This window comes from Micropterus dolomieu, linkage group LG06 (genome assembly GCF_021292245.1).
Source record: "Micropterus dolomieu isolate WLL.071019.BEF.003 ecotype Adirondacks linkage group LG06, ASM2129224v1, whole genome shotgun sequence".
NCBI classification, from domain to species: domain Eukaryota; kingdom Metazoa; phylum Chordata; class Actinopteri; order Centrarchiformes; family Centrarchidae; genus Micropterus; species Micropterus dolomieu.
Window position 1 is genome coordinate 25,587,017 of NC_060155.1, and position 26,886 is coordinate 25,613,902.

Sequence of the window (26,886 nt, forward strand, 5' to 3'; positions counted from 1 at the left end):
CTGCTGCCCCAGCACACAACAGCAAACTGACAGACTCATCAATCACTTTTCATTCGAATACATGTAACGCAAAGTGCTTCACACTACAGAGCCATATAATAACAATAGTTTGAAAACAACAATAATGTAATAGTACCACCCCATATAACGCCCATCAGCCCAACCCTCCAACCACAAATACGTAAGCACCTGGGAAAAACAGAGGATCATCCCAAACATCCCCACAACCCCCGAAACACTAAAACCCCAGGACCCCAGAAAAAGAAGCACTAGAGAAGCAGCCCACCAATAATAAAAGGATAATAAATAAAAAAAAGTTGAATAAATAAATCAAATAAATACAGCTCAGTTAAAAGCTTGGTTAAATAGATATGTCTTTAGTTTGCCTTTAAACATGTCCAGATTTCCTGCTGCCCTCAGCTCATCGGGAAGAGTGTTCCACAAACGCGGGCCATAATATTGAAAGGATGCCTCACCATGAGTTTTAGTTGAGGGTACACTACAAGAGGACATGAGGGTCCTAGTATTTTCATAAGATAACAGCAAATCTGATAGTATTCTTGACCAATACCATTTAGTGACTTATAAACTAGTAAAAGGACCTTAAAATCAATTCTGCAATTAACTGGAGAGACTTTATGATAGGTGTGATGTGTGTTCTCTTTCTGGTCTTAGTCAAAAGACATGCAGCAGCGTTTTGAAGCAGCTGCAGTTTAGAGTTTTTATTTTTTTTCAGAAGACCAGAAAGCAGAGTGTTACAATAATCAATCCTGGAGGTAATAAAACAATGGATAAGTGTCTCTGTATTTGCTTGAGAGAGAAAGGGTCGTACTCAAGCAATGTGATTGAGATGATAAATAGCAGTCTTAGTAATATTTCTAATATTTGACTCAAAACTGATTTCCGAGTCAAAGATGACTCCCAGGTTTTTCACTTTATCACAGGGGTCTATTGCCAGCATTCGCAGTTTCGTTTAGAGTTTCTCACTCTGAGATTCAGAACCAATGACCAATACTTCTGTTTTTTCCTGATTAAGCTGCAGAAAATGTCCTGCCATCCATGACTTTATGTTTATAAAACAGTTACAAAGGACATCTACTGGTGCTGGGTCATCAGGGGACACAGCAATGTAGAGCTGGGTGTCATCAGCATAACTGTGAAAAATGATGCCGTGGCTCCTGATGACGTCTCCAAGTGGCAGCATGTATAGATTAAACAGGGTAGGGCCTAAAACTGAGCCCTGTGGAACACCACAATTCATTTTATGTCTTCTGGATAGAGATTAATCAATACTCACAAAAAATTCTCTATCAGTAAGATATTGGTTGGAAAGCCAGACTGGTATTTATCATGTGGGAGTTAATAAAATTGTTCAGCTGATTAAAAACAACTTTCTCTAAAATTTTACCTGAATGGCAGATTGGATACCGGTCTGTAGTTACTGAGTACTGTAGCATCTAAATTACTCTTCTTCAAAAGGGGTTTCACCACGGCAGTTTTAAAGGCAGTAGGGAAAACACCCATATGAAGAGAATAATTTACAATGCTCAGTAGATATGCACTAAAAAGCCATGATGTGTTTTAAAAAGAGAAGTGGGAATGGGATCTAACAAGCAAGTTGTTTGTTTCAGTAGAGTAACAATTTTACAAAGCATGAACCAGGTCAAAACTATGTAGTGTTTCCCCAGATGTAAATATAGACTCCACTTTATTAAAATGTACCTGCTGATGTCATGATATATTTGATCTAATAGTGTCTAATTAGTGGAGTGCACTGTTCGTTTGTTGACATGCTGCTAGACTTTGTTAAAACAGGGTTAATTAAGCGATCAATTGTTGAGAGGACTTTCGGGTTGTTCTGGTTGTCTGCCATGACTTTGGAGAAGTGTGCGTGTCTTGCGTCTCTAACTGCCTTATTATATGCTTTATATATGAAATATTTGGTAATTTACTTTTATTTTATTCTTTCTTCGTCGTCTTTCTGCTACTGCATTTTCTTTTTAATTGTTTAGTTGCCTTTAGTAGTCTTTCTCTTTTTAAGTTTTAGTGGTGCCACTAAGTCAAGGGTTGACCTAAGTTTACTGTTAAAACTATCTACAAAAAAATCACAGGAGGAAGGTAATATATCGGAAGGAATATCACATAACAAATTAATAAAATTAGTTATCACTTCAGAAGTAAGATAGCGTTTCCTCACAGTTCGATCTTGAATATCTTGATCATAAAACATCCTCACTATTTTACGCTGTGGCTGACTCAGTCAAGGCCTGCAGCCTTGCTTGAGTGGAGTTTCATCAGCTGTTTTCTAACACAGTTGTCTGTGTAGAGGTTAAAGGTAGGGGAGGGGAAGGGGTGGAGTTGACAGGTTGGAGAGGGCATTTGGCCTGGGAACCAGAGGAGGGGGTGGTAAGGACCCTCTTAGCAGAACGGTGGGCTGCCAGTCAGCCCAAAACCAGTGATGTTCTTCATGCCACTCTAGACCCCTCTCATGTTGTTCTTCTGGAGTTTCCGCTCCAGCTTCCTCCTGCACTTATCTTTAGCCTCCCTCTTCTTCACTGTCAATACAATACAAGGAGGCAGGAGAAAAGAGAACACACAGTGGAACAATGAAAGTTCCACATAGAGATGTAAAATAATTGTAATGGTAGTGGTAATAATATAAGTATAAAGTATATAATGTAAGTTATAATAATAATAGCAGTAACTATGATAATAATAACAATAATAGGACCAATAATGATAATTGTAGCAGCAGGTGTCGAGCAGGAGCAAGGCGGCAGTAGGTGTCAAGCCATCATAGATCCACACTTTGCAGTTCTGGGGGCAGAAACACCTGCTGAGACAAGAAAGCACAAAACTATAGGACAGGGAAGAAGTCAAGTTCGCAACATGTATTAATGGGATAAGAATGCATACAGGTGGAGAGGAAGAGGAGGATAGAGGAGCTAGGTCCATCATGTGAAGACTCCTGGCAGTCTAGGCCTATAGCAACAAAACTATGGGATGGTTCAGGGCTCCTAACTATAAGCTTTATCAAAGAGGAAAGTCTTAAGCCTACTCTTAAATGTGGAGATGGTGTCTGTCTCCTGAACCCAAACTGGAACCTGGTTCCACAGGAGAGGAGCTTGATAGCTGAACGCTCTGGCTCCCTTTCTACTTTTGGAGACTCTAGGAAACACAAGTAACCCTGCATTCAGGGAGCGCAGTGCTCTGGTGGGGTAGTAAGGTACAATGAGCTCTTTAAGATAAGATGGTGCCTGACCATTAAGAGCTTTGTAGGTGAGAAGAAGAATTTTAAATTCTGTTCTGGATTTTACAGAGAGCCAGTGCAGAGAAGCTAAAACAGGAGAAATATAATTTCTTTTTCAGTTTTTTTTCCTGGTGATTGTAGAAGTGAACATACAGACAAGAGGGTGGAGCTATAGCTAGTTTGGTTAGTAAGGTTTCCTCTACCACCATAATTTACAAAAACAACATCATGCTGTATTGAAGAACACTAAACTAGCGATTAAGATCATAAACTTATTTGGAAAGTGTTTGCTCAGGTTATAAATCAAATGAAATGTCATTCTTGTCATTGACTCAAATACAATCAGAGTAGCAAACAGTGGAGTTGCCTCCTGCTGGGTGTTAGAAAGAATGCAGGCTTAATGCACTTTAGCATCTGCTTCAGGTTGACATTTGGTCTGGAGTCAAGCTGTAGGGTGCAAACAGACACCACAATGGCATGTGAAATTTCCCTGGTCAAATAATACTTCCCAAGGCAAAAAATCCAATGTCCTGGCAACAAATGCTTCCTTGATCATAATGTGACCAGGTGTTGTCTGGACCCAGCTACCTTCCCATGTCGTTTCGTTCCTCCTCTTCATTCTCTTCAGACTTCTGTACGGATATGTCTTGTTCTGGTCGGCATTCAGTACAACTAGCTGGTTTCTGGAGTTAACAGTGTGGCCGCGTTACTGTTAAAACTATCTACAATAAAATCACAGGAGGAAGGTGTTGCTGCGTGGCGGTAACGTGGCTAAATGAAAGTAATTCCACTGTGAAAAAACAAACCAGAATTCTACTATCATTTGAACAAGTATTAACAAGTATGATAAAAAAAACACTGTAAAGGTGGGTGAGGCGACTGCTAAAATCGAGAGACATAAAACAAATCTCTTGTTCTTAAAATAGAGTTTAAAAAGCCCAAGAGCTTCGGCCTCAAGGTCAATAATAAACAAATGCTCATACTCAGGCCTACCATCATACCACGCGTAATCACTTGCAGCTGCTCAGTAAATCCCTGTTTCAAGTCTGCCTGTTTTATCAAAGGGCTAAGGAGGATTTCAGATACTCCATAATCAAATATCTAGTTCATATACTGAAATAAATCAACATAAAAACAACACACCACATTGGTGAGGGATTATCAGCATTGCAAATCAAAGTAGAGCATTTTTTCTCAAATTGGGGTATTGAGTAGTATCTTAAAGTAGTTTGTAGTTCTATAGAGACACGATTAGGTGATCTATCAATCTTCTTTCATGATCTGAACTAAGAGGACTATCCTTTCCTGTCTGTCTAGAACAGTGTTTCCAAAGCTTACTTACTAGTGATGTGTCGGTCATTAACGAGTCGGCTCTATGAGCTAGATCTTTTAGGTGAATGATGGAAGCCTTCTCCCAGGACTAATTTTATTTACTGCAACTGCTAAACATAACATGATTTTATTTGGAATGTAATTTGACACAGATAGCAGCTTTTTGAAACATCACTAATGTAATGATATTTAATCTAAAGCACCAGCACAAAAATGACAATTAGCCTAGCAACATAAACCACCATGTTCCAATCAGACACCTTACAAATACGAACAAATAATTACATTTGCATTTTGGAACAGCTAACTTAACGAACAACTCAGTCCAGCACTGCATGATGGGAAATGTGGGCCATCACTACAATATTTTAGTGCAAAGCCTTGTTTTGATCTGCTCCAGATTTCAAGTGGACTGCAAGTTTGTTATGAGGTGGTGAGAAATTTAACATTAAACTCAGCAAATTTGATTGTTGCTGAGATGTACTTTTATAATGAAATAAATATTACTAATAATAAGAATAATTTCATATAGTTTTAAAATTTAAGATTTGTTGTGTTCTTTATCAGTCGTTTATAAATGAAGGTGTTATGGCAATCAATTATTTATTTCTGTAAGTTCCCAAATATTCCAAAGTTTCTCCTTTTGGGTCTCAACCTGAAAAAAATTGCAAACCCCTGGTATAGAGCTTTGCCTTGGTGCTGGTGTCAGGTCTCAGTCATTGTTGCTTGAGGCTAAACAATTACTTGGGGCAGGGGGAGGTAGGAGAGGGACCCCAGATTCTCTTTGTGTAAAATTCAGGGAGTCCTGTCTCTTCTCTTATTACATGTTATGCCATTTACCCCCTGAGTGGACAAGCAGGTATCTATTAGCTAATGAAAGCACATTCACACCTCTGCTTAAAGAGGTGCACCACCAACAGCACAGCATGTGTTGAGGATTATCAGCATTATTAACAGTACATCTGAGCGAGCTCATGCTTGAATGAATAAGAAGACTGACCACAGGTGGAACAATTCACTACAATCATAGTACATGAAGTGCATGGTCTTATTTGGGGAGTTAAAAGTAATCATCTTTGACATTGTCAAATAGTTTATATAAAAAAAAAACAGTTTGCTACCATCACTGGCTTGTCTAAAACATTGGTGATATAGTTTATAAGCAATTTATGAAAGATTTTACACGTGCAGTTTTGACATGTAGGGCTCTGCAGGGGAAATTCCTTTACTACCCAGAAAGTGTACACGAGCAGCAGTAATTACATTGGTGAAACAGAAAAAGAAAAGGGCACTACATCCAGAAACTCAAACCTCATTAACAGAAAATCAAGGGCAGATGATGTAACCCCTCAAGGTCATACTTTATGTAAAAGCTGACCACTTAGCACCAAAGACGTGTAGAAAAGGTAAATTAGAAGAACAATTTACTATTTACAATTTAACTGGGATAAAACAAAATCCCTATTTACACTGAACAAAATTATAAATGCAACACTTTTGTTTTTGGCCCCATTCATCATGAGCTGAACTCAATGATCGAAGACTTTCTCTATGTACACAAAAGGTCTATTTCTCTCAAATATTGTTCTCAAATCTGTCAAAATCTGTTTTAGTGAGCACTTCTCCTTTGCTGAGATAATCCATCCACCTCACAGGTGTGGCATATCAAGATGCTGATCAGACAGCATGATATTGCACAGGTGTGCCTTAGGCTGGCCACAATAAAAGGCCACTTGACAATGTGCAGAAAGTCTTGGATCTTTGAGTTGTCATTTGTTGTAAACAATATAAAATGAACAAACTGTATTAACAACTTAGTGATTCAATCACTTGACACTACAATTAACTTTATTTTATATAGCATTTTTAGAAGGGCTTTACAGTAAAAAGCAGACTTAAACAAAAGATAGAACCAAACAATAAAATAGCTATAAAGTAACTGGTAAAATTAGAAGAAATCTAGACTAACCTCTAAGCTGCTGATTTGCTGAGTATGTGTCTAATATGCAGGTGAAATGCAAAGCGAAAGAGACATGTCGCTAACTGCTTCCCCAGTTTATATTTGATCGTAAACTAAGGATTTTAAATCATGTTGCCTTAATTGAAAAGAAGTTTGACCTGCAAGGTCAGTGTTATCTTCACTTGGTGTTTAGCAGGGGCATGGAATCTCTCACTTCCATTTGGCACCCTGACGCCAGCTGTCAGTAAACGGGACGGGGAAATAATCAGAATGGAAATAATCTCAGCACTTGTCAGCAGCTGTTGACCCTCCTTTTATCTCTTAACCTTTGAAGGGGCTTTGATAACTGGCTCTAGTGACTGGCTCTACATTATAGATGCTACATAAAATTACAATGTTCATTGTACAAGTTATTAAGTTTTAGTAAATGTTATAGATTAAATTCAAATGTGAAAGTATTAAAGTGTTATTAAATAGTGAGTTAGGTCAATAACATTTAAATAAACAAAATGTGTTTGGGAGTATAAATCAGTTTGTTTAACAGCTCTTGGTGAGCAGTTGATAGGTATTTACTTTTGGAGAAACACGCCGTCGACTGGTGAAGTAGATTTCAACGATATCAGAATTATGACTGGAGGTAAAACCTGCTATAAAACTGACGCAGCTCAACTTAGACTCCACATAGGAGTGGCATTTTAAACAGAACATTAAAATTGAATGCGCTGCGGGATATACCTGTCATTCTCAGCATATTTATGTGAGACAGAGCCCTGTGTGAGGCCATCATCTGCTACAACTGATCCTCGATGCAGGCAAAGGCAGGATGCTGAAAGCCTCTGTGGCTGCACTCCTTAATCAGTGCAGGGTCCTCAGCAGGAATTTCACACAGTTATCTTTGTCCACAAAGACACAATGCCATGTCAACAGGACCATAACTGAGGGGCCAGCTTTCACTAGCTGCTGTGTGATAATGGGAGAAGGCTTGCACAGTGACCTTGGCATCACATTGGAGCATGTCATGCTGGCACAGCCCTCTATTGTTTGTCATCATTACTGCCTTTGAATCTCAAGCATGTCACCTGTGGCAGACATCTGTCCATGTTGCTTCGCACTCGTCGCCTGGTTAATCTCACAGACTAATGTTCTTTATTTAGATTGACCCACCAAGTATCTGATGACTATTTATTACCACAAAGACATCATTCTATGATAACTAAACACAATATGTTACCAATGCCTCACTTTGACTCCACTTAAGCCCTGTGGGTTATTGAGACCCATACATGACATTCTTCTCTAAGATATCTCCACAGATATTTTCTGCCCCTTCCTTTGTGTTTAGACAACAATACCAGTAGTTTACATTTCTGGAATGATTTGTCTTATTGTAAATCATGCATAGAATGTAAATTATCCTGTTGATTTTTTTTTTTAGCTGCATTGATAATGTGTACTTATTTTGTTCTTGATCTCAAAAGTATTTATTAACTAAAAATTTGTAATTAATAAAACTAAAATGTAATAATACATAAATTACACTACTTCACTCTGGATTTTAGCCAAATGAATTTTCAGATCTTTTCAGTTGTTGATGATGAGTTTGCTGTTCTGCTTCTACTTCTCATAATTTTTTTAACTTTGGTTTTTTAGAATATGTCCGGCCATCATGGTAAACAGTAACATGCAGATAGGCCCAATAAGGAAAAAGTATGGAATTATATATAAACATATTTTGAAGATGTTTTCCTTATTATTAATATTAGTAATATTGGCAACTTCTCAGTTGTTTGTCCACATCATTATTTTCTATTACATCAATGTAAAATCATATTTGATTGACTTGCCTGATAAAAAAAAAGAGAAATAGGCCAATAAATACTTAAATTAAAATAATATTGGGAAGGCTTTCACACCCTGAAGTTGAGCATGTCACCAGATTAATTAAATTTAACTAACAAACCATTCAAACACATTTTAACAGTTTTAATCAGCATCAGTGATGCTGCGAGTGAGGATGCTTCTGTTCAGAACAACATGTCTTGTTCCTGTAACACAAGCACACTTAAGGGATGATGAGAAAGGAATTCCTCCCTGTGTCTATTTAAAGACTGCATCGTGGTCCCCTGGCTGCTTGAGGATACCTATGATTAATCACCACACAGCATGGAGCTCCTAATATGGCCTCGTCAGGAGTCCCCATCACTGATAAGACTCTGACCCGCTGATTTCTATATTGCTCTCTGCCACTCATTAACCCCCTCCCTTCATGTACCCCCAACCCAACACAATAACATTCCTGGACCCTGAAACGCTCCTCCATATTTGGCAGAAAGGCTTTGTTTAAAAAGAGAAGTCATGGTGAAACCTCCCAACAGGTCACCATTCTATCTCAAGGTAAGGTGCGGGAACAATGGCTTACAAATCAACCACAGCACTTCGATGGTAAAGCATTACCTGTGTTGGACTGGACTGTAGATTAGTCTGATCAGTTTCCATTACTTCTTTCCTCAGGACCATTACACCTCATTCTCCTCAGTAGGGACTGGTAAGGTAAGAGCATCTAAGAAATTTAAATGTGTTTGATTTGAAAAGTGAATTTTATAATGTGGGGAAATAAATTAATTATAACACCAATATATGATAAATTAACGGTTAAAAAGTTGACTCTAAATTTGCAAATGAATTATTTTTATCTTGCTGCCTTTAGATAAATCCATAATTTTTTTTGTAGACAAGGTGAAAAATGGGTGACGCTGCCATGAAAGAGTTTGGGCTAGCAGCCTCGTACCTGAGGAAGTCAGACAGGGAGCGTCTGGAGGCCCAGACCCGTATCTTCGATATGAAGAAGGAGTGCTTCGTTCCAGACCATGACGAGGAGTTTGTGAAGGCTTCCATTGTCAGCCGTGAGGGGGACAAAGTCACTGCTCAGACTGAGAGAGGGAAGGTCAGTGAGTTGGCAGGCACAGCTGCCCTGGATGCAGCTGGTTTCCTAACTAAGACTCTGATGCACAGAGGCACGGTGATCCTGTGCTCCCCCCCACAGTGTATTCACACAAAAAGCACTTTGAAAGTAGCTGAAATTCTGCAGGATTAACAGTGTATTAACATCCACCATCTCCATTTTCAGACTGTCACAGTGAAGGAGTGTGATGTACACCCTCAGAACCCGCCAAAGTTTGATAAAATTGAAGACATGGCGATGTTCACCTTCCTCCATGAGCCTGCTGTGTTGTTTAACCTCAAAGAGCGTTATGCAGCATGGATGATCTATGTGAGTTGAAAGCTTTAAAAATCATTATCAGGGCAAAGACTGAACCTCTCACCTACAGTACAACAATATACTACTTTCATATATGAATGGCTAATATAATTTCATCTTAAACGGTTGTTTTCCTATTTCTCATTCTCACAGACCTACTCCGGGCTCTTCTGTGTGACTGTCAACCCCTACAAGTGGCTGCCAGTCTACAACCAAGAAGTGGTTGTTGCCTATAGAGGAAAGAAGAGGAGTGAAGCTCCTCCTCACATCTTCTCCATCTCTGACAATGCCTACCAGTACATGCTAACTGGTAATTTACCTTCAGTTATCATATGTTCACAGAAAGGTGTAGAAATCCAAGAATCCTTAAGTGATCCTGTCTTCTCTTTTCCAGACAGAGAAAATCAGTCCATTCTCATCACGTAAGTTATGTTTTCATGACTTTGTTAAATTGGATATTCACAATCATTTAATTCTGTGCTGTCCAGCATCCTTTTAATGAAATATTTTCTGTTGAGATAAGCTGTTGCAGATATGCTCCAGCTAATCCCAGTAACAAACGACTTAAAATGTTATTATTTTAAGGGGCAAGAAACTAAATAACTAAACAACACTCAGTATGCAATAATTTGCTACTGTTTTATTGGCTGCAAAAGGCTAATACAAAAGAATCATTGTTAAAAAGGATAGGTTGTACATTAATTAAGGATAATAACAGTCAGAGTGGTATCTGTTGAAAATACATGTGCTAATGAAAAATTCCAAGCATTGAAATAAAAATGTGTATTTGTATTTACTGATTTCAGCTGTAACCATCTGCATTTGCATGTTGTCTACTGTATGTCGATTTATCATAAAAAAATCTATTTGTGTCTTCAGTGGAGAATCTGGTGCTGGGAAAACTGTCAACACCAAGAGAGTCATCCAGTACTTTGCCAGCATTGCAGCTGGAGGCGTGAAGAAGGACACAGGCTCAGAGAAAAAGGTTTTAATGCTGAATTTGCAGAAATATAAAACCTTTGAGAGCACATGAATAATTTTCTTAGTGTTGATATTTGAATGACTGTATGACATGCATTCTTTTAGGGTACTCTGGAGGATCAAATCATCCAGGCTAACCCAGCTCTAGAGGCCTTTGGTAATGCCAAGACCATCAGGAATGACAACTCCTCCAGATTTGTAAGTTTCTGTTTATAGTGAGAAAAGCTCTTTTGTGCCTATTCTATTTTAACTTTTTTTGTCGTAAAATACAGGGCAAATTCATCAGAATTCACTTTGCAGCCAGTGGAAAGCTGGCCTCAGCTGATATTGAGACATGTGAGCACTCTCTTCTTCATACTTTCATCTTGTAGTGCATATGTCATCTTGTATGACAATGCACTGTCCCACCTACATAATGCAAATGTCTTTCCAGATCTGCTGGAAAAGTCCCGTGTTACCTTTCAGCTTAAGGCAGAAAGAGACTACCACATCTTCTATCAGATTCTGTCTCAGAGGAAACCTGAACTGCTTGGTAAATGAAAACAACCCATTTTGGACCAGTAACAACTAGTAGTTGTAATGATGCTAAATCCTTAGAATGCAAAATCTAACATTCCCGTTTTGCTTTTCAGAGATGTTGCTCATCACCAACAATCCCTATGACTACGCATTCATCTCCCAAGGAGAGACAACTGTAGCCTCCATCAATGATGCTGAAGAGCTGATGGCCACTGATGTGAGTAGGGATGCGCCATGTTTTTTCATGGAACAGCTACTCGCATGAAAAAGCATGGGTAGGGTTTACTTAAAGATAATTGTTTATTAACGAGGGTTGTTGAAAAAGCAAATCTATTGCTATTGCTCTGGCTTTGTACAAGTTATTTTGTATCAAGCTGTTGGTATATATATGATGTCATTTCCACTTTTAACCCAGTATGTGAGATGAATGTCTGGATTAGATGTCTGATGTAAACTTTGGTTTAATGTGGAATCCTGGTGGCTCAGAGAGCACATACTATGTTATCCCCCAGATCTCTTCATTCACTCTACATACACTCTATATACCCTTATACAATGCAAAAAGCCAAAGACATATCAAATATAATACCCCTCTTTCTATTCAGGATGCCTTTGATGTCCTGGGCTTCACTCAAGAAGAGAAGAACGGCATTTACAAGCTGACTGGTGCCATCATGCATCATGGCAACATGAAGTTCAAGAACAAGCAGCGAGAGGAGCAGGCAGAGGCTGATGGCACTGAAGGTGAGGGAAGCTCTCTGGAGCCCTGAAACATGATAATCCACGTACAACCCATGTCAGGATTGAATGAGTTAACTGAGAGAATTGACATTTACCTGTTTTTTCTAGATGCTGACAAAGTATCTTATCTGATGGGCCTAAACTCTGCTGACCTCATCAAGGGTCTCTGTCACCCAAGAGTGAAAGTAGGAAATGAGTGGGTCACCAAGGGACAAAATGTCCAGCAGGTAAGAACTAGCTGAATTTATTATAAGGTGTCTCTTAAACAATAGATGAAGGAAGCAACCCTGAGGGCATGCCAAGGGCTATTTACTGTAACTTTTAACGATTTTTTTAGGTGTACTATGCTGTTGGTGCACTGTCAAAATCAGTGTATGAGAAGATGTTTCTATGGATGGTGGTGAGGATCAACCAATCCCTGGACACTAAGCAGCCTCGTCAGTATTTCATTGGTGTACTGGACATTGCTGGATTTGAGATCTTTGATGTGAGCTCCTTCAATTTGTGTTAATATAATCAACATTCTACATAAATTTACCTTACTTCCTATTTTTCAATGAAATGCATGTAACCAAGATTTGAGTATGACAATGACTACACTTTTGTCACTTTACATTGCAGTACAACACCTTTGAGCAGCTGTGCATCAACTTTACCAATGAAAAACTGCAACAGTTTTTCAACCACCACATGTTTGTGCTGGAGCAGGAAGAGTACAAGAAAGAGGGCATTGAATGGACTTTCATAGATTTTGGGATGGACTTGCAGGCCTGTATAGACCTGATTGAAAAGGTGAGAGACTGGACTAATACATGTTCAGCCATACAGGATAATACATCATATGAGTGATTAAAAAAGATGTGATTTCTTTCAAAACAACTCATATTTTTGTCCCATCAGCCCATGGGTATCATGTCTATCCTTGAAGAGGAGTGCATGTTCCCCAAAGCCTCTGATGCCACCTTTAAAGCTAAGCTCTATGACAACCATCTGGGGAAATCTGCCAACTTCCAGAAACCCAGAGTTATCAAAGGGAGACCAGAGGCCCATTTTGCCCTGATGCACTATGCTGGAACTGTTGATTATAATATCAACAACTGGCTGGTGAAGAACAAAGATCCTCTAAACGAGACTGTTGTAGGACTCTACCAGAAATCTAATCTCAAGCTGTTGTCTTTCCTCTTTGCAAATTATGCTGCAGCTGATTCAGGTTTGTATTTAAAGAAAGGATTAGTATCTTAGTTTACAAAGGTTATCAATGTATCATGTGGAAGAGTTGTAAAAATATAGAATTGTAGAATGAATGTACAACAACAATATTAATATTTTATAAAATTTGTATAGGAAGAACTGCAAAAATTTAATTATTTATGACTATGTCTAGTAATGCAATCTAATGAGTTCTATGCTGGTTTATTAGCTGAAAGTGGAAAAGGCGGCAAAGGAGGAGGAAGCAAGAAGAAGGGTTCATCCTTCCAAACTGTGTCTGCCTTGCACAGGGTTAGTAAAACACACAAATGTGAGTGAATGGCTACTTCAGATGGAAAGCAATGACTGAGACTTAATTTTACATTGATAACTGAAAGATTTGTGTCACAATAATCAATTGGGTGTAAAATACGGAATTTTATTCCCCCTACAGGAGAACCTGAACAAGCTGATGACCAACTTGAGGTCTACTCACCCTCACTTTGTACGCTGCATCATCCCCAATGAGACTAAGACTCCTGGGGCCATGGAGAATCCTCTGGTGATGCACCAGCTGCGCTGTAACGGTGTGCTGGAAGGAATCAGGATCTGCAGAAAGGGCTTCCCCAACAGGATCCTCTATGGAGATTTCAAACAGAGGTGTTGTTTAATTTAAGTCAGAAACTGTATAATTCCTAACAGAAGTTGAATACTATTCTCTAGGTCTTTTGTTTTTGTTCTTCAGATATCGAATCCTGAATCCCGCTGCTATCCCTGATGGTCAGTTCATTGACAGCAGGAAGGGAGCTGAGAAACTTCTTGGGTCTCTGGATATTGATCACAATCAGTACAAGTTTGGGCACACTAAGGTAATGTATGAGGCCGATGTGCGCAACTAGGGTTATCCGGTCAATGGGCATACAATCAGTGACTTAAGTTTAGGCACACACCACAATGAAGGTTAGGGATAGGGGAGAGGGCTGGACACTATGACTGACACTATGGTCCTAGAAGTGCGGCTGGTCTCCTCCGTGAAAGACCAGGCCGTGTCATATGAATGCTGAAGGGTACCTTTGCACCAAATACTAACACTTTGTCAGGCTTTAAGAATTGGTCTTTGACGCCCTGAGATGAGGATGGGCTCAGTATTGCAAGGAAACATCAACAGTGGAAACTTAAAGCAAGAAGCTGAACAGCAGCCATTGTACAACAACTGACAACTAACTTTATGGAATGATGGTGAATGCAAAATGTAGTAGAACAGTAGCACAAGTAGACAAGAGTCATTAAGCCAGTGAACCAACTGAATAATGGCAGTTATAGAGCGATATTCATCTTCATTACATTAGGGAATATTTTCTACCATAAGCTAAATGTTTTAATTGACCTGTAGCAGCAATATCATTGAGCAAGAGGAACTATTTATTATTTCTTATTTCAAAAGTTTACGTTAAAGCGGATATTAACACCTGATGGATATTTACATGCTGTTTCATGCTCCTAAAGGTTTTCTTCAAGGCTGGTCTTCTTGGACAGCTGGAAGAGATGAGGGATGACCGCTTGTCACTCATCATCACTGGAATCCAGGCTAGATCAAGAGGTCTGCTAGCAAGAGTGGAATTCCAGAAGATTGTTGAAAGGAGGTCAGAGGAATCAGAAATTGAAAATATAGAACTGAAACCAAGAATGATAATGGTTATTCACAAAGAGGTTTTGTGTTCAGTGGTAGTGATAACTTTGGTTTATCTTTGACAGAGATGCACTATTGGTGATTCAGTGGAACATCCGTGCCTTCATGGGGGTCAAGAACTGGCCCTGGATGAAGCTGTTCTTCAAGATCAAACCTCTTTTGAGATCTGCAGAGGCAGAAAAGGAGATGGCAAACATGAAGGAAGAATTCCTGAAGCTGAAAGAGGCTTATGCAAAATCTGAAGCTCGTAGAAAGGAACTAGAGGAGAAAATGGTTTCTCTTCTCCAAGAGAAGAATGACCTGCAGCTCCAAGTCCAGGCTGTAAGTCTAATGACTTCTTAATATTTTAATGTCAAAATGGCAGTGGCGGCTGGTGAAAATTGGGGAGGACAGGAGGAAACCCAATGTGTTACACTAGCTATGAATCTCTACTTTATCATGTTCAACAAAATATTAAGGAGTAAAACAATGGCTTACAAGATTTCTTAAAAACAAAACATTCTTTTTAATCCTGCTCTCTGGCAGCATCCTTCTGCTGCTGTGTCCTCTCCAATCCAAATCCATGCACACAGTTAGCTTAACAATACTTTAGGGCTGCTACAACAAGCTAACTGTTCTATTGGCAAAATATGTAGCTAGCTACTGCTAAATAAATAAGAGAACCATTTCTCTTATTTATTCTGAAATCTGAAAAAAGGAAATTTGGACTCAATCATAAAATAAATAAAATGTAATTTGTTGAAAATGTGTTTAAAAGTAGTTCACAATTTTATCACGTGACCCCAGCAGTGGAAGTTGGTTTTCTTCAGGCTGTTTCTGTAGCTGTTCTTGAGGGAGAAAACTGCATTTTGAGAAGTAGAGTTTTTATAGTATAAAACTCAACTTCAACAACTTCTGTGAAAACAGCAATGTCGGGTAGATGATACCCCTATGAGCCACTGATTACTGTACAAAAACGACTTCATTCAATGATTCTGGTGAAACTGGATCATATTTTATGGAGAAAAAAAACCTCACCCCGAGCTGAGGCAGAGCAGCCGTTTTTGCCACATATCAGAAACTTGTAGTGTTGTAGTCAAGACCACCCAAACCGAGACCAAGTCAAGACCAAGACCAGAGTTTATCGAGACAGAGTCAAGACCAAGACCAGTTCCCCACATTACATGACACAGAATAAAATGTGGAACGAGATCATAGGTACTTCTCAAATTGATCTGAAAGGTTCACGTTCCCATTAAAACCCCCACATACAAACACTAAGAGCTGAAATCAACGTAAGACCAAGACCGGTCTCGAGTACTACAACACTAGAAACTTGAACAACATTTTCATTTGTTTTTAACCTTAGTTCTTGGGTGCATAAAATTTCAATGTCAGTATTCAATAAATAATTAATTTTCTACAGTTCCACAAGTGGACTAAACACATGCAGTGCACATGTTATGCAGCAAAAAGTGATACTAAAGTTTGTTAATGGTTATTTCAACCAAATACCTTTTTTATATTTTGATCTTCCTCTTACCTCACAAAATTAGAGAAGCAACTTTCTCGGCCTCTTTGGACCAGCCTCCTCTGACATACAGTATACTATATGAATATGAATAAACAATATGCAGTACATGTTAATCGCATGTATTGCAACATAGCTTAATGTAATGATGTTCACTAATGGCTATTTCAATTTAGGAACAAGATAATCTTGCAGATGCTGAGGAAAGATGTGAGGGGCTGATCAAACACAAAATTCAGATGGAAGCAAAAGCCAAAGAGCTAACTGAGAGACTGGAGGATGAGGAGGAGATGAACGCTGAGCTTACAGCTAAGAAAAGGAAGCTGGAGGATGAGTGCTCTGAGTTAAAGAAGGACATCGATGACTTAGAGTTAACTCTGGCTAAAGTGGAGAAAGAGAAGCATGCCACTGAGAACAAGGTAGGACAATGACCCAGCCATTTCTCTCAACATTAAGTGCAAGTGAGTAGCATGTTTCTAACCTGTTTACTTCATACTTCTCAACCAATTTTTACAGGTGAAGAACCTGGTCGAGGAGATGGCTGCTCTTGATGAAATCATCGCAAAGTTGACCAAGGAAAAGAAAGCCTTACAGGAAGCTCATCAGCAAACACTGGATGATCTGCAGAGTGAAGAAGACAAAGTCAATTCTCTGACCAAGGCCAAGGCTAAACTGGAGCAGCAAGTGGATGATGTAGGGATTATACTATGTGTTGCCTGCAGTTTAATGTTTTCAGTAAAATTTGTTCTTTGTAATATTGGGGAAATTGGTTTGACTTTCTTTGATGTTAATGTCCAGCTTGAAGGTTCACTGGAACAAGAGAAGAAGGTTCGGATGGATCTTGAGAGAGCTAAGAGGAAGCTGGAGGGAGACTTGAAATTAAACCAGGAGACTCTAATGGACGTGGAGAATGACAAGCAACAGCTTGAAGAGCATCTGAAAAAGTAAACACATTATTCTACAGTTTGCACAGTATGTCCTTATCTCATACAGTACCCAAAAGCTGAACAGATGCAGGCAGAGCAGATGACAAATTGTTTTAAATCCAACAACTGTATTTCACCGCAGGAAAGATTTTGAACTCAGTCAGCTCAACAGTAGAATAGAAGATGAGCAGGCCATAACCATTCAGCTTCAAAAGAAACTGAAGGAGCTCCAGGTAATGGACGATTAATGTGTAATGGTTCAAAACTAGTAAAACACTCAATTGTAATCAGTGACTAAGTAATCTTGCCTTTACAGGCCCGCATTGAGGAGCTGGAGGAAGAGCTTGAGGCAGAGCGAGCTGCCCGAGCCAAGGTGGAGAAGCAGAGAGCAGACTTGGCCAGAGAGCTGGAGGAGATCAGCGAGAGGCTGGAGGAGGCTGGTGGAGCAACATCTGCCCAGATTGAGATGAACAAGAAGAGGGAGGCTGAGTTCCAGAAACTCCGCAGAGACCTCGAAGAGGCCACTCTGCAGCATGAAGCCACTGCTGCCACGCTCAGGAAGAAACAAGCTGACAGTGTTGCTGACCTGGGAGAGCAGATTGACAACCTGCAGAGAGTCAAGCAGAAACTGGAGAAGGAGAAGAGTGAGCTCAGGCTGGAGCTGGATGATGTGGTCTCCAATATGGAACATATTGTGAAGACAAAGGTTGGCTAAACTGACAAACAATTTGTTTTCCAATGATGACATTACACAGATATGTTGGTATTTGGGTGTAATAGGTATATTTTAAAGTCTTTTTCTATTTTTAATCTAGACAAATCTAGAGAAGACATGTCGGACTGTGGAAGATCAGATGAATGAATACAAGACGAAATTTGAAGAGGCTCAACGCTGCATCAATGACTTCAATATGCAAAAAGCAAAACTTCAAACCGAAAATGGTATATTTATTGTTGATATCTACATAAGCATTTGAAATTGACCATTTGTATAAAAAATGTTTCAAGCTTTCAAATCATGAATCAGACAAAACTTAAAATCTTGAATGTTGAAACACTGACAATACAATTCTGCATTTGCCAAAATACCAGGTGAGCTCTCAAGGCAGCTGGAGGACAAGGATTCTCTAGTGTCTCAACTGACGAGAGGAAAAATGTCCTACACTCAACAGATTGAAGACCTAAAGCGACAACTAGAAGAGGAGAGCAAGGTAAAATGAAGTTTCTGTGCACAGTGACAGCACTGCACAGTCATTTCTAACTGTATATTACTTTGTTACTTATTCATATCATTTTGAATTGACAGGCAAAGAATGCATTAGCCCATGCAGTGCAGTCTGCTCGTCATGACTGTGACCTGCTCAGGGAGCAGTATGAGGAGGAGCAGGAGGCCAAGGCTGAACTGCAGCGCGGCATGTCCAAGGCCAACTCTGAGGTAGCTCAGTGGAGAACTAAGTATGAAACTGATGCCATCCAGAGAACTGAGGAACTGGAGGAGGCAAAGTAAGACAATTTGAGATCAAAATTCATAATATCTCACGTAATTCCTAAAACATTTTACTTCATCTAGCAGATCAGCTTTTTGTTTGTGTTATGTTCCTACTAAAATGTAAGACGAACAAAAAGTTTGTCTGTTAGATGACTGAGCAGCCTGTCATATTAGTTGAATTTATTATAATTTATCCAACAAGTGCCATTGCAGGGACATTAAATTATTTAAATAACTGATTTCGATAGGAAAAAGCTGGCTCAGCGTCTGCAGGATGCTGAGGAGGCAGTTGAAGCAGTGAATGCTAAATGTTCGTCTCTTGAGAAGACCAAACACAGGCTGCAGAATGAGATTGAAGATCTCATGGTGGATGTGGAGAGGTCTAATGCTGCTGCTGCTGCTCTGGACAAGAAGCAAAGAAACTTTGACAAGGTGAATTGTTATTAAGTATCTGTGAGCACCAAAAACATCAGTTGACATTGTAGCCTCTGAATCTTTGGACCAACAAAAATATCAGAAACACATTTTTTGTTTGACCTTTTAACCTGCCGTTTCCAGTAGTGCCCACCTTTACATTTCCACACATTCACATCTTGGAGCTGCTCAGTACAACTACAGGAGACTATAGGGCAGAAGCAACTAGTGGTTAAGTTCATTGTTCGAAGGAAGGCAAGGCAAGTTTATTTGTATAGCACATTTCAACAACAAGGCAATTCAAAGTGCTATACATCAGACATAAAAAGCAACACAGGAAAATTATAAACACATTATAAAAACTGGATAAAAAACAGGGTAAAACAGGACAGTAAAAATCAAGGGCAACTGGACTTAGTTGAAGATACTGGAAAAAGTATCTTCCACATATCTACAAAATCTTTCCAGTATCTTCAACCAAGTCCAGTTGCCCTTGATTTTAACCTTCGTTGGATAACTATAACCTGGATGACTGAGAATCTTGATAGACAGGACAGTAAAAGTTACAGTGGAGTGTACAATCAGGGCACTGAAAATCTAAAAACAAAGGAAAACAAAACCGGATGTTACAGTGCAGTGAAAGGTACCAATCTACGGCAGCAGTGGTAAAAAAAAAAAAGTCTTCAGTCTTAATTTAAAAGAACTGACAGTTTCAGTAGACCTGTTTGTTCCAGATATATGGAGTATATTAACTGAACGCTGCTTCTCCATGTTTAGTTTTGACTCTGGGGACAGAAAGCAGACCTGTCCCAGACAACCTGAGAGGTCTGGATGGTTCATAACGAAGCAGAAGTTCAGAAATGTATTTTAGCCCTAAACTATTTAGTGCTTTATAAAAAAAACTAAAGAACCTTAACAGGGGTTGTTAAAGCTTATGTGTAGAATTTGAAAAAGTGTAACTTTGGTGCCTGCCAGTGGTAATAGAAAAAGCCCCTGTGGCATTGCACCAATTGTCACCAAGATTCAAAAATTTCAAAATCTGTAAAACATGCACAGTGGCTTTAAGAGGGGCAAATTGCTTTCCATTAGTCCAATAATGTCTATTTAACAAAAATGTTTCTAGGGTTAGTGTGAACTTTATTTGTTCTCCACCTTGGAGTGCTGTTTTCAATAATGGGAGAACTTGTTTAACATAAAGCAAACTCCCCAAGCCTCTAGTCCATTCTCCATTTATCTGGCGCATTTATCTGGTACACTTACTGCTGGCCTTTCTATCTACCGTAGGTCCTGTCTGAGTGGAAGCAAAAGTATGAAGAGTCTCAGTGTGACCTGGAGAGCTCCCAGAAGGAGGCCAGGTCTCTGAGCACTGAGCTCTTCAAACTGAAGAACTCCTATGAGGAGTCTCTGGATCATCTGGAGACCATGAAGAGAGAGAACAAGAATTTACAGGGTAAGATCTATGGTCAGGCTTTGTGTCCAAGTTTCTGCAGACATACTCTATTAATGAAATTGTAAAGCCATCTCAGTCACACTGTTTGCCATCCCACAGAGGAGATTTCTGACCTCACTGAGCAACTTGGTGAGAGTGGAAAGAACATCCATGAGCTGGAGAAATTACGGAAACAACTGGAGCAGGAGAAGAGTGAGATCCAGTCTGCTCTTGAGGAAGCTGAGGTACAGACTGTCTTTGTTAAAGTAAACATTTTAGAGTAAAACAGTCTGCTGTTATGTATAACTCTGTACTCTCTTTTCCACCAGGCCTCCCTGGAGCATGAAGAGGGTAAAATTCTAAGAGCCCAGCTAGAGTTCAATCAAATTAAAGCTGAAATTGAACGCAAACTAGCTGAGAAAGATGAGGAGATGGAGCAGTGCAAGAGGAACCTGCAGAGGACGATTGACACCCTGCAGAGCTCTCTTGAAGCTGAGTGTCGCAGCAGAAATGAAGCCCTGCGTCTGAAGAAGAAGATGGAGGGAGACCTCAATGAGATGGAGATCCAGCTTAGCCAGGCCAACAGGCAGGCGGCGGAGGCCCAGAAACAACTTAAATCTGTTCATGCTCATCTGAAGGTAAACCAGAAAAGAAAGACTCACTTTCTTAAGATGTTTCAAAAGCACACTGATTATAAACATGACTGTGGTTTATGTCATCCCATTAAGGATTGCCAAATTCAGCTGGATGAGTCTGTACGGGCCAATGATGATCTTAAAGAGAACATCGCCATCGTTGAGAGGCGCAACAATCTGCTTCAGGCTGAAGTTGAGGAGCTCAGGTCTGCTCTGGAGCAAACTGAGAGAGGTCGCAAACTTGCTGAGCAAGAGCTGCTGGATGTTAGTGAGAGGGTGCAGCTACTGCACTCACAGGTAAGACTTTATCATTTACTGCAACCACCACAGATGACTGTTTTTCTTGGACATTACTATTTCCATAGTGCAGCAACACACATTTTCTCCCATTCTTAACTCTCACATCTCAAAAACATGTAGAACACCGGGCTGATAAACCAGAAGAAGAAACTGGAGGTTGACGCTTCACAGCTTCAGACTGAAGTGGAGGAAGCGGTGCAGGAGTGCAGAAACGCTGAGGAAAAAGCCAAGAAGGCCATTACTGATGCTGCCATGATGGCAGAGGAGCTGAAGAAAGAGCAGGACACCAGTGCTCACCTGGAGCGTATGAAGAAGAACATGGAGCAAACCATCAAAGACCTGCAGCACCGTCTGGATGAAGCTGAACAGATCGCCTTGAAGGGAGGCAAGAAGCAGGTGCAGAAGCTCGAGGCCAGGGTAAGAGAAATTTGCAAATATTTAAATATCACACATTTCCACAAGTACCTATGACAGAGCCCAACCAATATGGGATTTTTAAGAACGATACAGATTTTGATATTTGAGGATTAAAAAATACGATATTTCGATATGTTTTTTTCTGAAGCACATAACTTAAACAAAGATTATCCCTATCATTTGTAATGTGAAGCTAAGATAACATAATGCAGTTTCAAAATAAACTTATAAATAGTTTTTTGAACAAAATGACAGCTGATTATGTCAGCTGATCGCTGTGTTTTGTTGTGCATTTGTGGTGTTCCTGTGTTGCCAACAGGGGAGATGCAAAGTTCCCTCTGGTGGTCAAACTATGCAATGACAACACTCATAACATGATTGAAAGATCCATCTGCCATCTCTCTGTTCTTTTTTTAAGTGGCATTTATCAGCTGTTATAAACACAGACACTAATTTATCTGCATTTAACTCTGTAATGTTGGCACATCGATTTGTCGGTCGGGCTCTAATCTGTGGGACCATTATTTTGAATTTATGAAGTTACATTATCACATTTGAATTCTGAAACAAAAAGGCATGCAGCCCTGATACATTACTGCCTTATACATTTGGTTTGTGTAACATCAGCCTACTTGCACATCCAGCAGACGCTTTGGAAAAATTATGTGTCTTTAGTTTGCAGGATAATCAAATTTCTTGATCGGGTAGTCCATTATTTTGTCTTTCTGCTGTTTGATTATGAGCAAGTAGTTTACAGGGGGTTTATCATAGCTTTAAAACCATAAAACCAAAAGAGCGAGCTAAAATTGGCTAAAAAAAAAGCTCTGTACAGCTGCAGAGTTGGCAGAAAATTCTCATGTGGACCACTGAATTTCCAGCAATTGATTTTCCGATGTTTTCAGGTGAGGGAGCTGGAGAATGAGGTCGAGTTGGAGCAGAAGAAGAGCAGTGAAGCGGTGAAGGGAATCCGGAAATATGAGAGACGCATCAAGGAGCTCACATACCAGGTGATTCTTTTTTTCTTTTACTCATTTCCATAACCGATACATACAACATAGGCCTCTTCTTACCCTGCTCAAAAATGCCAGGTAATGCATGGCTCAACAAAATAATTTGAATATTCCACTATCCCACACATAATTTTCCTTATATATTTATAAATGGTATAGGTGGAGAGAATATTCCTGCTTAAACTTCTTCTTTCTTATTTCCTTGATCAATACAGACTGAGGAAGACCGCAAGAATACTGTGCGTCTGCAGGATCTCGTTGACAAGCTGCAACTGAAAGTCAAAGCCTACAAGAGAGCTGCCGAGGAGGCTGTAAGTATCGCCTGGAAAAGTTATCTCTCATATGTGTTGTTAACTCAGGGTTCATTCAAACGTCCCTTTGCAAAATGTCAATTTTCAACTTTAAAGTAATTTCTAAGCTGTCCCATGTTCATAGTTATGGTTTATAGTTTAGTACATTTAGCAGATTCTAAAATACTAGCTGTTTTGAATTTTAACCAGGAAAGATCTCAGCGTCCACTGTGACTTGTTTTAGACCTGGATTGTAAACTAAAGACGAATACTGAATTTTCAAAAACACACAGACTGTGGTTATATCTTGGTTTACCCTTTCAATCGAAGACCATGTGGCCTTGAGTCAATTCTCCCAAGTTTCATTGGGCCTTACTCACAAACACGATTTATTCACAAATCAATAAATATTTTCTTACCTGAATTTATGCATACTTTCTGGACAAATTTAGAACTGCCTAAAACCATTCATACACACAAATGATAAAGGCCCAGCTGTCTTATGAAATGTAATTACACCTTTTAACTAAAATGCAAAGCATGTTAAAAACACATCAAGAAGGCTTTATTAGACATTAAATAACCATGAAACCGACCACCCATCAATTATTGTCATAATTAAAATATTAAACTGTAAAAAGTGTCCAGTAGTAGCTTACAATGGAAAATATCTACAGTAAAATAGTTGTTCATTGTATTTTATTCACTTTGCCTATAATGTGTAATGTAATGTGCCTTTTCTGGCTTCCACCTTGTACACTGCTGTTTCAGCTTCTCCAGTTGTGAAATTATTTTGCTTTTTTGTTTTAGGGGCTATGCTTCATTCCGCTTTCTCTATACGCCTCTAGGCAACATGTGTCCTTATATAGAGACATGAGGACATTGCAGTATGCTACTTGCAAATAGTGGTCATGCGGCTATGATTATATTTCACTAACATATACGGTGTGGTAGAAAATCCTTGTCCAGTGTGCACATGTCATGAATCCACCAGTAATTTTTGTGTGCACACCTATTTTATGTATAAAGTAAGAATATTTCTACACACATATTAGTGAATGAAGCCTGTTGTCTCTTGTAGTAATATAATATCGTGGCCTGTGTTTTTTTTTATGAATCCTGTAGGAAGAACAGGCCAATACTCATCTGGGCAAGTTCCGTAAGCTGCAGCATGAGCTGGATGAGGCTGAAGAGCGGGCTGACATCGCTGAGTCTCAGGTCAACAAGCTTCGTGCCAAGAGCCGTGATGTGGGCTCAAAGGTAAGCTTCTCTAGTTTTCAAAACAGCACTTAGGATACTGTCCTACTAAATTTGCAAATTATTATCTTCTTATTACCGTTTCAATGTAATTCTTTTCGAGCTTGTTTTTTATTTGTAATGAAAAATCAGCAATCACAGAACTGTTCATCATTTTGAATGTGAGTAAATAAACCAGACCAGTCTTTGTACAGATCAGTTTTATTTCGATTTTCTTTTTATCGATTTGCTAAGTTTTATTAGTGTAAATTAATAGGTTAGTAGAAATGCTTTATATATATATATAAAGATATGAAATGAGGGGAGAGAGCAATGGGGACTGACATTACCTCGTCAGCCTGACTCAAACCAGTGATGGTCTCATGGTTTGCGCCTTAACCTCTTGGTCACCAAGGCAACCCTTAATTTATATGTATATTTTAAATAATAACCACATCAGAATGATTTTTTGGGAACAAAGAGGCATCATCATAAACATTGTTAACCAGTCAAATTAATGTAAACTAAATAATATAAAGCTCCAAAGAAAGATGCCAAACAATGCCTGGTTGATCTTAGATGATCTTGTTAGAGTTTGTCTTAATATACTGTATGTTTCCGCTTGTGGACAATTCCTGTATTATTATGTATATTATGTATATAACTGTATTATTAGCACTTATGCAGTGAATTGTGGCTGTGTCGGTATACTTACTACTTACTCACATTTTAGTCAACCACTAACCTTCTGTTAAGTGTCTTAAAAAGCAGACTAAATCATTTCACTTGGAATTCCAGTTTCACTGTCGAAGAATAAAACTAAACAAAAAACAACAAATGGCTTGAGACTAAACTGATGATCAGCTTGGCTCTTTAGCTTTCTCCCAAATACATTCAGTGCTACATTGTTTGGATTCATCCAGTCCTACAAAATCAACATGAATTTCCGAATATTTCAAATAATTTGTGTTCACGCCAACACAGTACAGTATAGCAATACTCACAGTAAAATAAACCGTATTCATTTAAAATTACTGTCACAAATACTTGTGTTAGTGATTTAGTTAGTGATTTGTTAAATATGAATAAGCTGCAGCTCAATTCGGAAACAAAATCTAATTCTGGTGTACTACCTTGTGTAACACTTTTTGAGTGTTGTTGACCCTCTGTTGCTAATCCATCTCTCTCTCTTTTGATTCTTCATCGCAGAAAGGGCTAGATGAGGAGTGAAACTCACAGATGACTACCTAAGACCGTTGGGATCTCCTGTGCTGCAGTCTCCTTTGTCTTCAAAGTAACTTTGTAGAATAAAGCAAACTGCATTCAAATTAACGCGCAGAGTCCTCATTTTTTCCATCAGGTAGAATTCTCCACATTAACCCAGAGAGGCAGAGGCAGAGGGGAGACCTGTCATTTAATTCAGACATCAATGTGTTTAATTCAGCAGCTTTCACTGTATCAACAATAAAATATATCACCCAGTTGGTAATTGTATTTCAGTAGATGAAGGCATCAGAAATGTTACCATTAGAACGCACAAAAGAAACTGAAAAACACACATATTTACACACACAGACACAAACATTTGCATTACATTTACATTTACATTTATTCATTTAGCTGACGCTTTTATCCAAAGCGACTTACAATTGCTATATATGTCAGAGGTCGCACACCTCTGGAGCAACTAGGGGTTAAGTGTCTTGCTCAGGGACACAATGGTGGATGGGTCACAGTGGGGGATTGGACCCAGGTCTCTCATACCAAAGGCAGGCATCTTATCCATTGCGCCATCATCACCCCACATTAGGACAAAAACTTACCATATTAACAGTGTGTGCAGCCATATCTTACGTAAAACCGATGTGTTCACTTTCAGGGTTACTAATGTTAGGTAGGTCAGTCCTGCCACTTAGTGCTGACAACCTGACTGAGCCGAGATCTTTTTACTATCAAGACACCCGTGAATTCTAATAGTTTCTTTACTTGTAAGTCAAATTGTAGTATTTTGAAAGTATTTTTCCAGAGCTGCCCCAATAACTTATAACTACTTAAAACTAGACAGTTCTAGTGTCTAGGTAGTGGCATCTAATGTGCGCGCTAGGAATTTCACAATACAGCTTGTGCTCTAGGGTTATATAAAGGGTCAGTAAAAGTCACTTCCAAACAGTCAGTTTAAGCACCTAATTACAGTTAACGGATTATATATCTCTAATTGTGTGTTTGGTAACATATTACAGTACACGCTACCTTATTAAGCCGCTAGAGCACTGCGCTCCCAGAACGCAGGGTTACTTGTGGTTCCTAGAG

At 39.2% G+C, this 26,886-nt stretch overlaps 1 protein-coding gene across 2 annotated transcripts; it reads left to right on the forward strand.

The window, feature by feature from the left end:
* Window positions 1-9,285: 9,285 nt before the first annotated feature.
* Window positions 9,286-25,843, forward strand: LOC123972962 (myosin-7-like). 2 transcript variants are annotated; one of them, XM_046052744.1, is made up of 37 exons: window positions 9,286-9,486; window positions 9,670-9,813; window positions 9,955-10,111; window positions 10,196-10,223; window positions 10,681-10,786; window positions 10,888-10,980; window positions 11,055-11,118; window positions 11,216-11,314; window positions 11,415-11,518; window positions 11,907-12,045; window positions 12,151-12,269; window positions 12,380-12,529; window positions 12,664-12,834; window positions 12,943-13,256; window positions 13,470-13,542; window positions 13,685-13,890; window positions 13,976-14,099; window positions 14,737-14,873; window positions 14,986-15,241; window positions 16,607-16,849; window positions 16,947-17,123; window positions 17,229-17,374; window positions 17,499-17,589; window positions 17,673-18,062; window positions 18,172-18,298; window positions 18,449-18,567; window positions 18,663-18,859; window positions 19,094-19,277; window positions 20,544-20,709; window positions 20,809-20,933; window positions 21,018-21,326; window positions 21,417-21,620; window positions 21,744-22,040; window positions 22,943-23,047; window positions 23,266-23,361; window positions 24,466-24,600; window positions 25,786-25,843. In XM_046052744.1, the coding sequence occupies exons 1-37, from the start codon at window positions 9,286-9,288 to the stop codon at window positions 25,804-25,806; spliced, it is 5,817 nt and encodes a 1,938-aa protein (XP_045908700.1). In that variant the 3' UTR covers window positions 25,807-25,843. The 2 variants fall into 2 exon arrangements, with proteins under 2 accessions (XP_045908700.1, XP_045908699.1); XM_046052743.1 differs by having other exon boundaries at window positions 12,943-13,252; window positions 13,463-13,542.
* The last annotated feature ends 1,043 nt before the right edge of the window (window positions 25,844-26,886 follow it).

Bases quoted from the DNA above. Each gene is read 5' to 3' on its own strand.
- LOC123972962 (XM_046052743.1), top strand. From the start codon at position 9,286: ATGGGTGACGCTGCCATGAAAGAGTTTGGGCTAGCAGCCTCGTACCTG. The intron at 10,112-10,195 runs GTAATTTACCTT...TCTCTTTTCCAG, and splicing joins CTACCAGTACATGCTAACTG to ACAGAGAAAATCAGTCCATT. The intron at 12,046-12,150 runs GTGAGGGAAGCT...TGTTTTTTCTAG, and splicing joins AGAGGCTGATGGCACTGAAG to ATGCTGACAAAGTATCTTAT.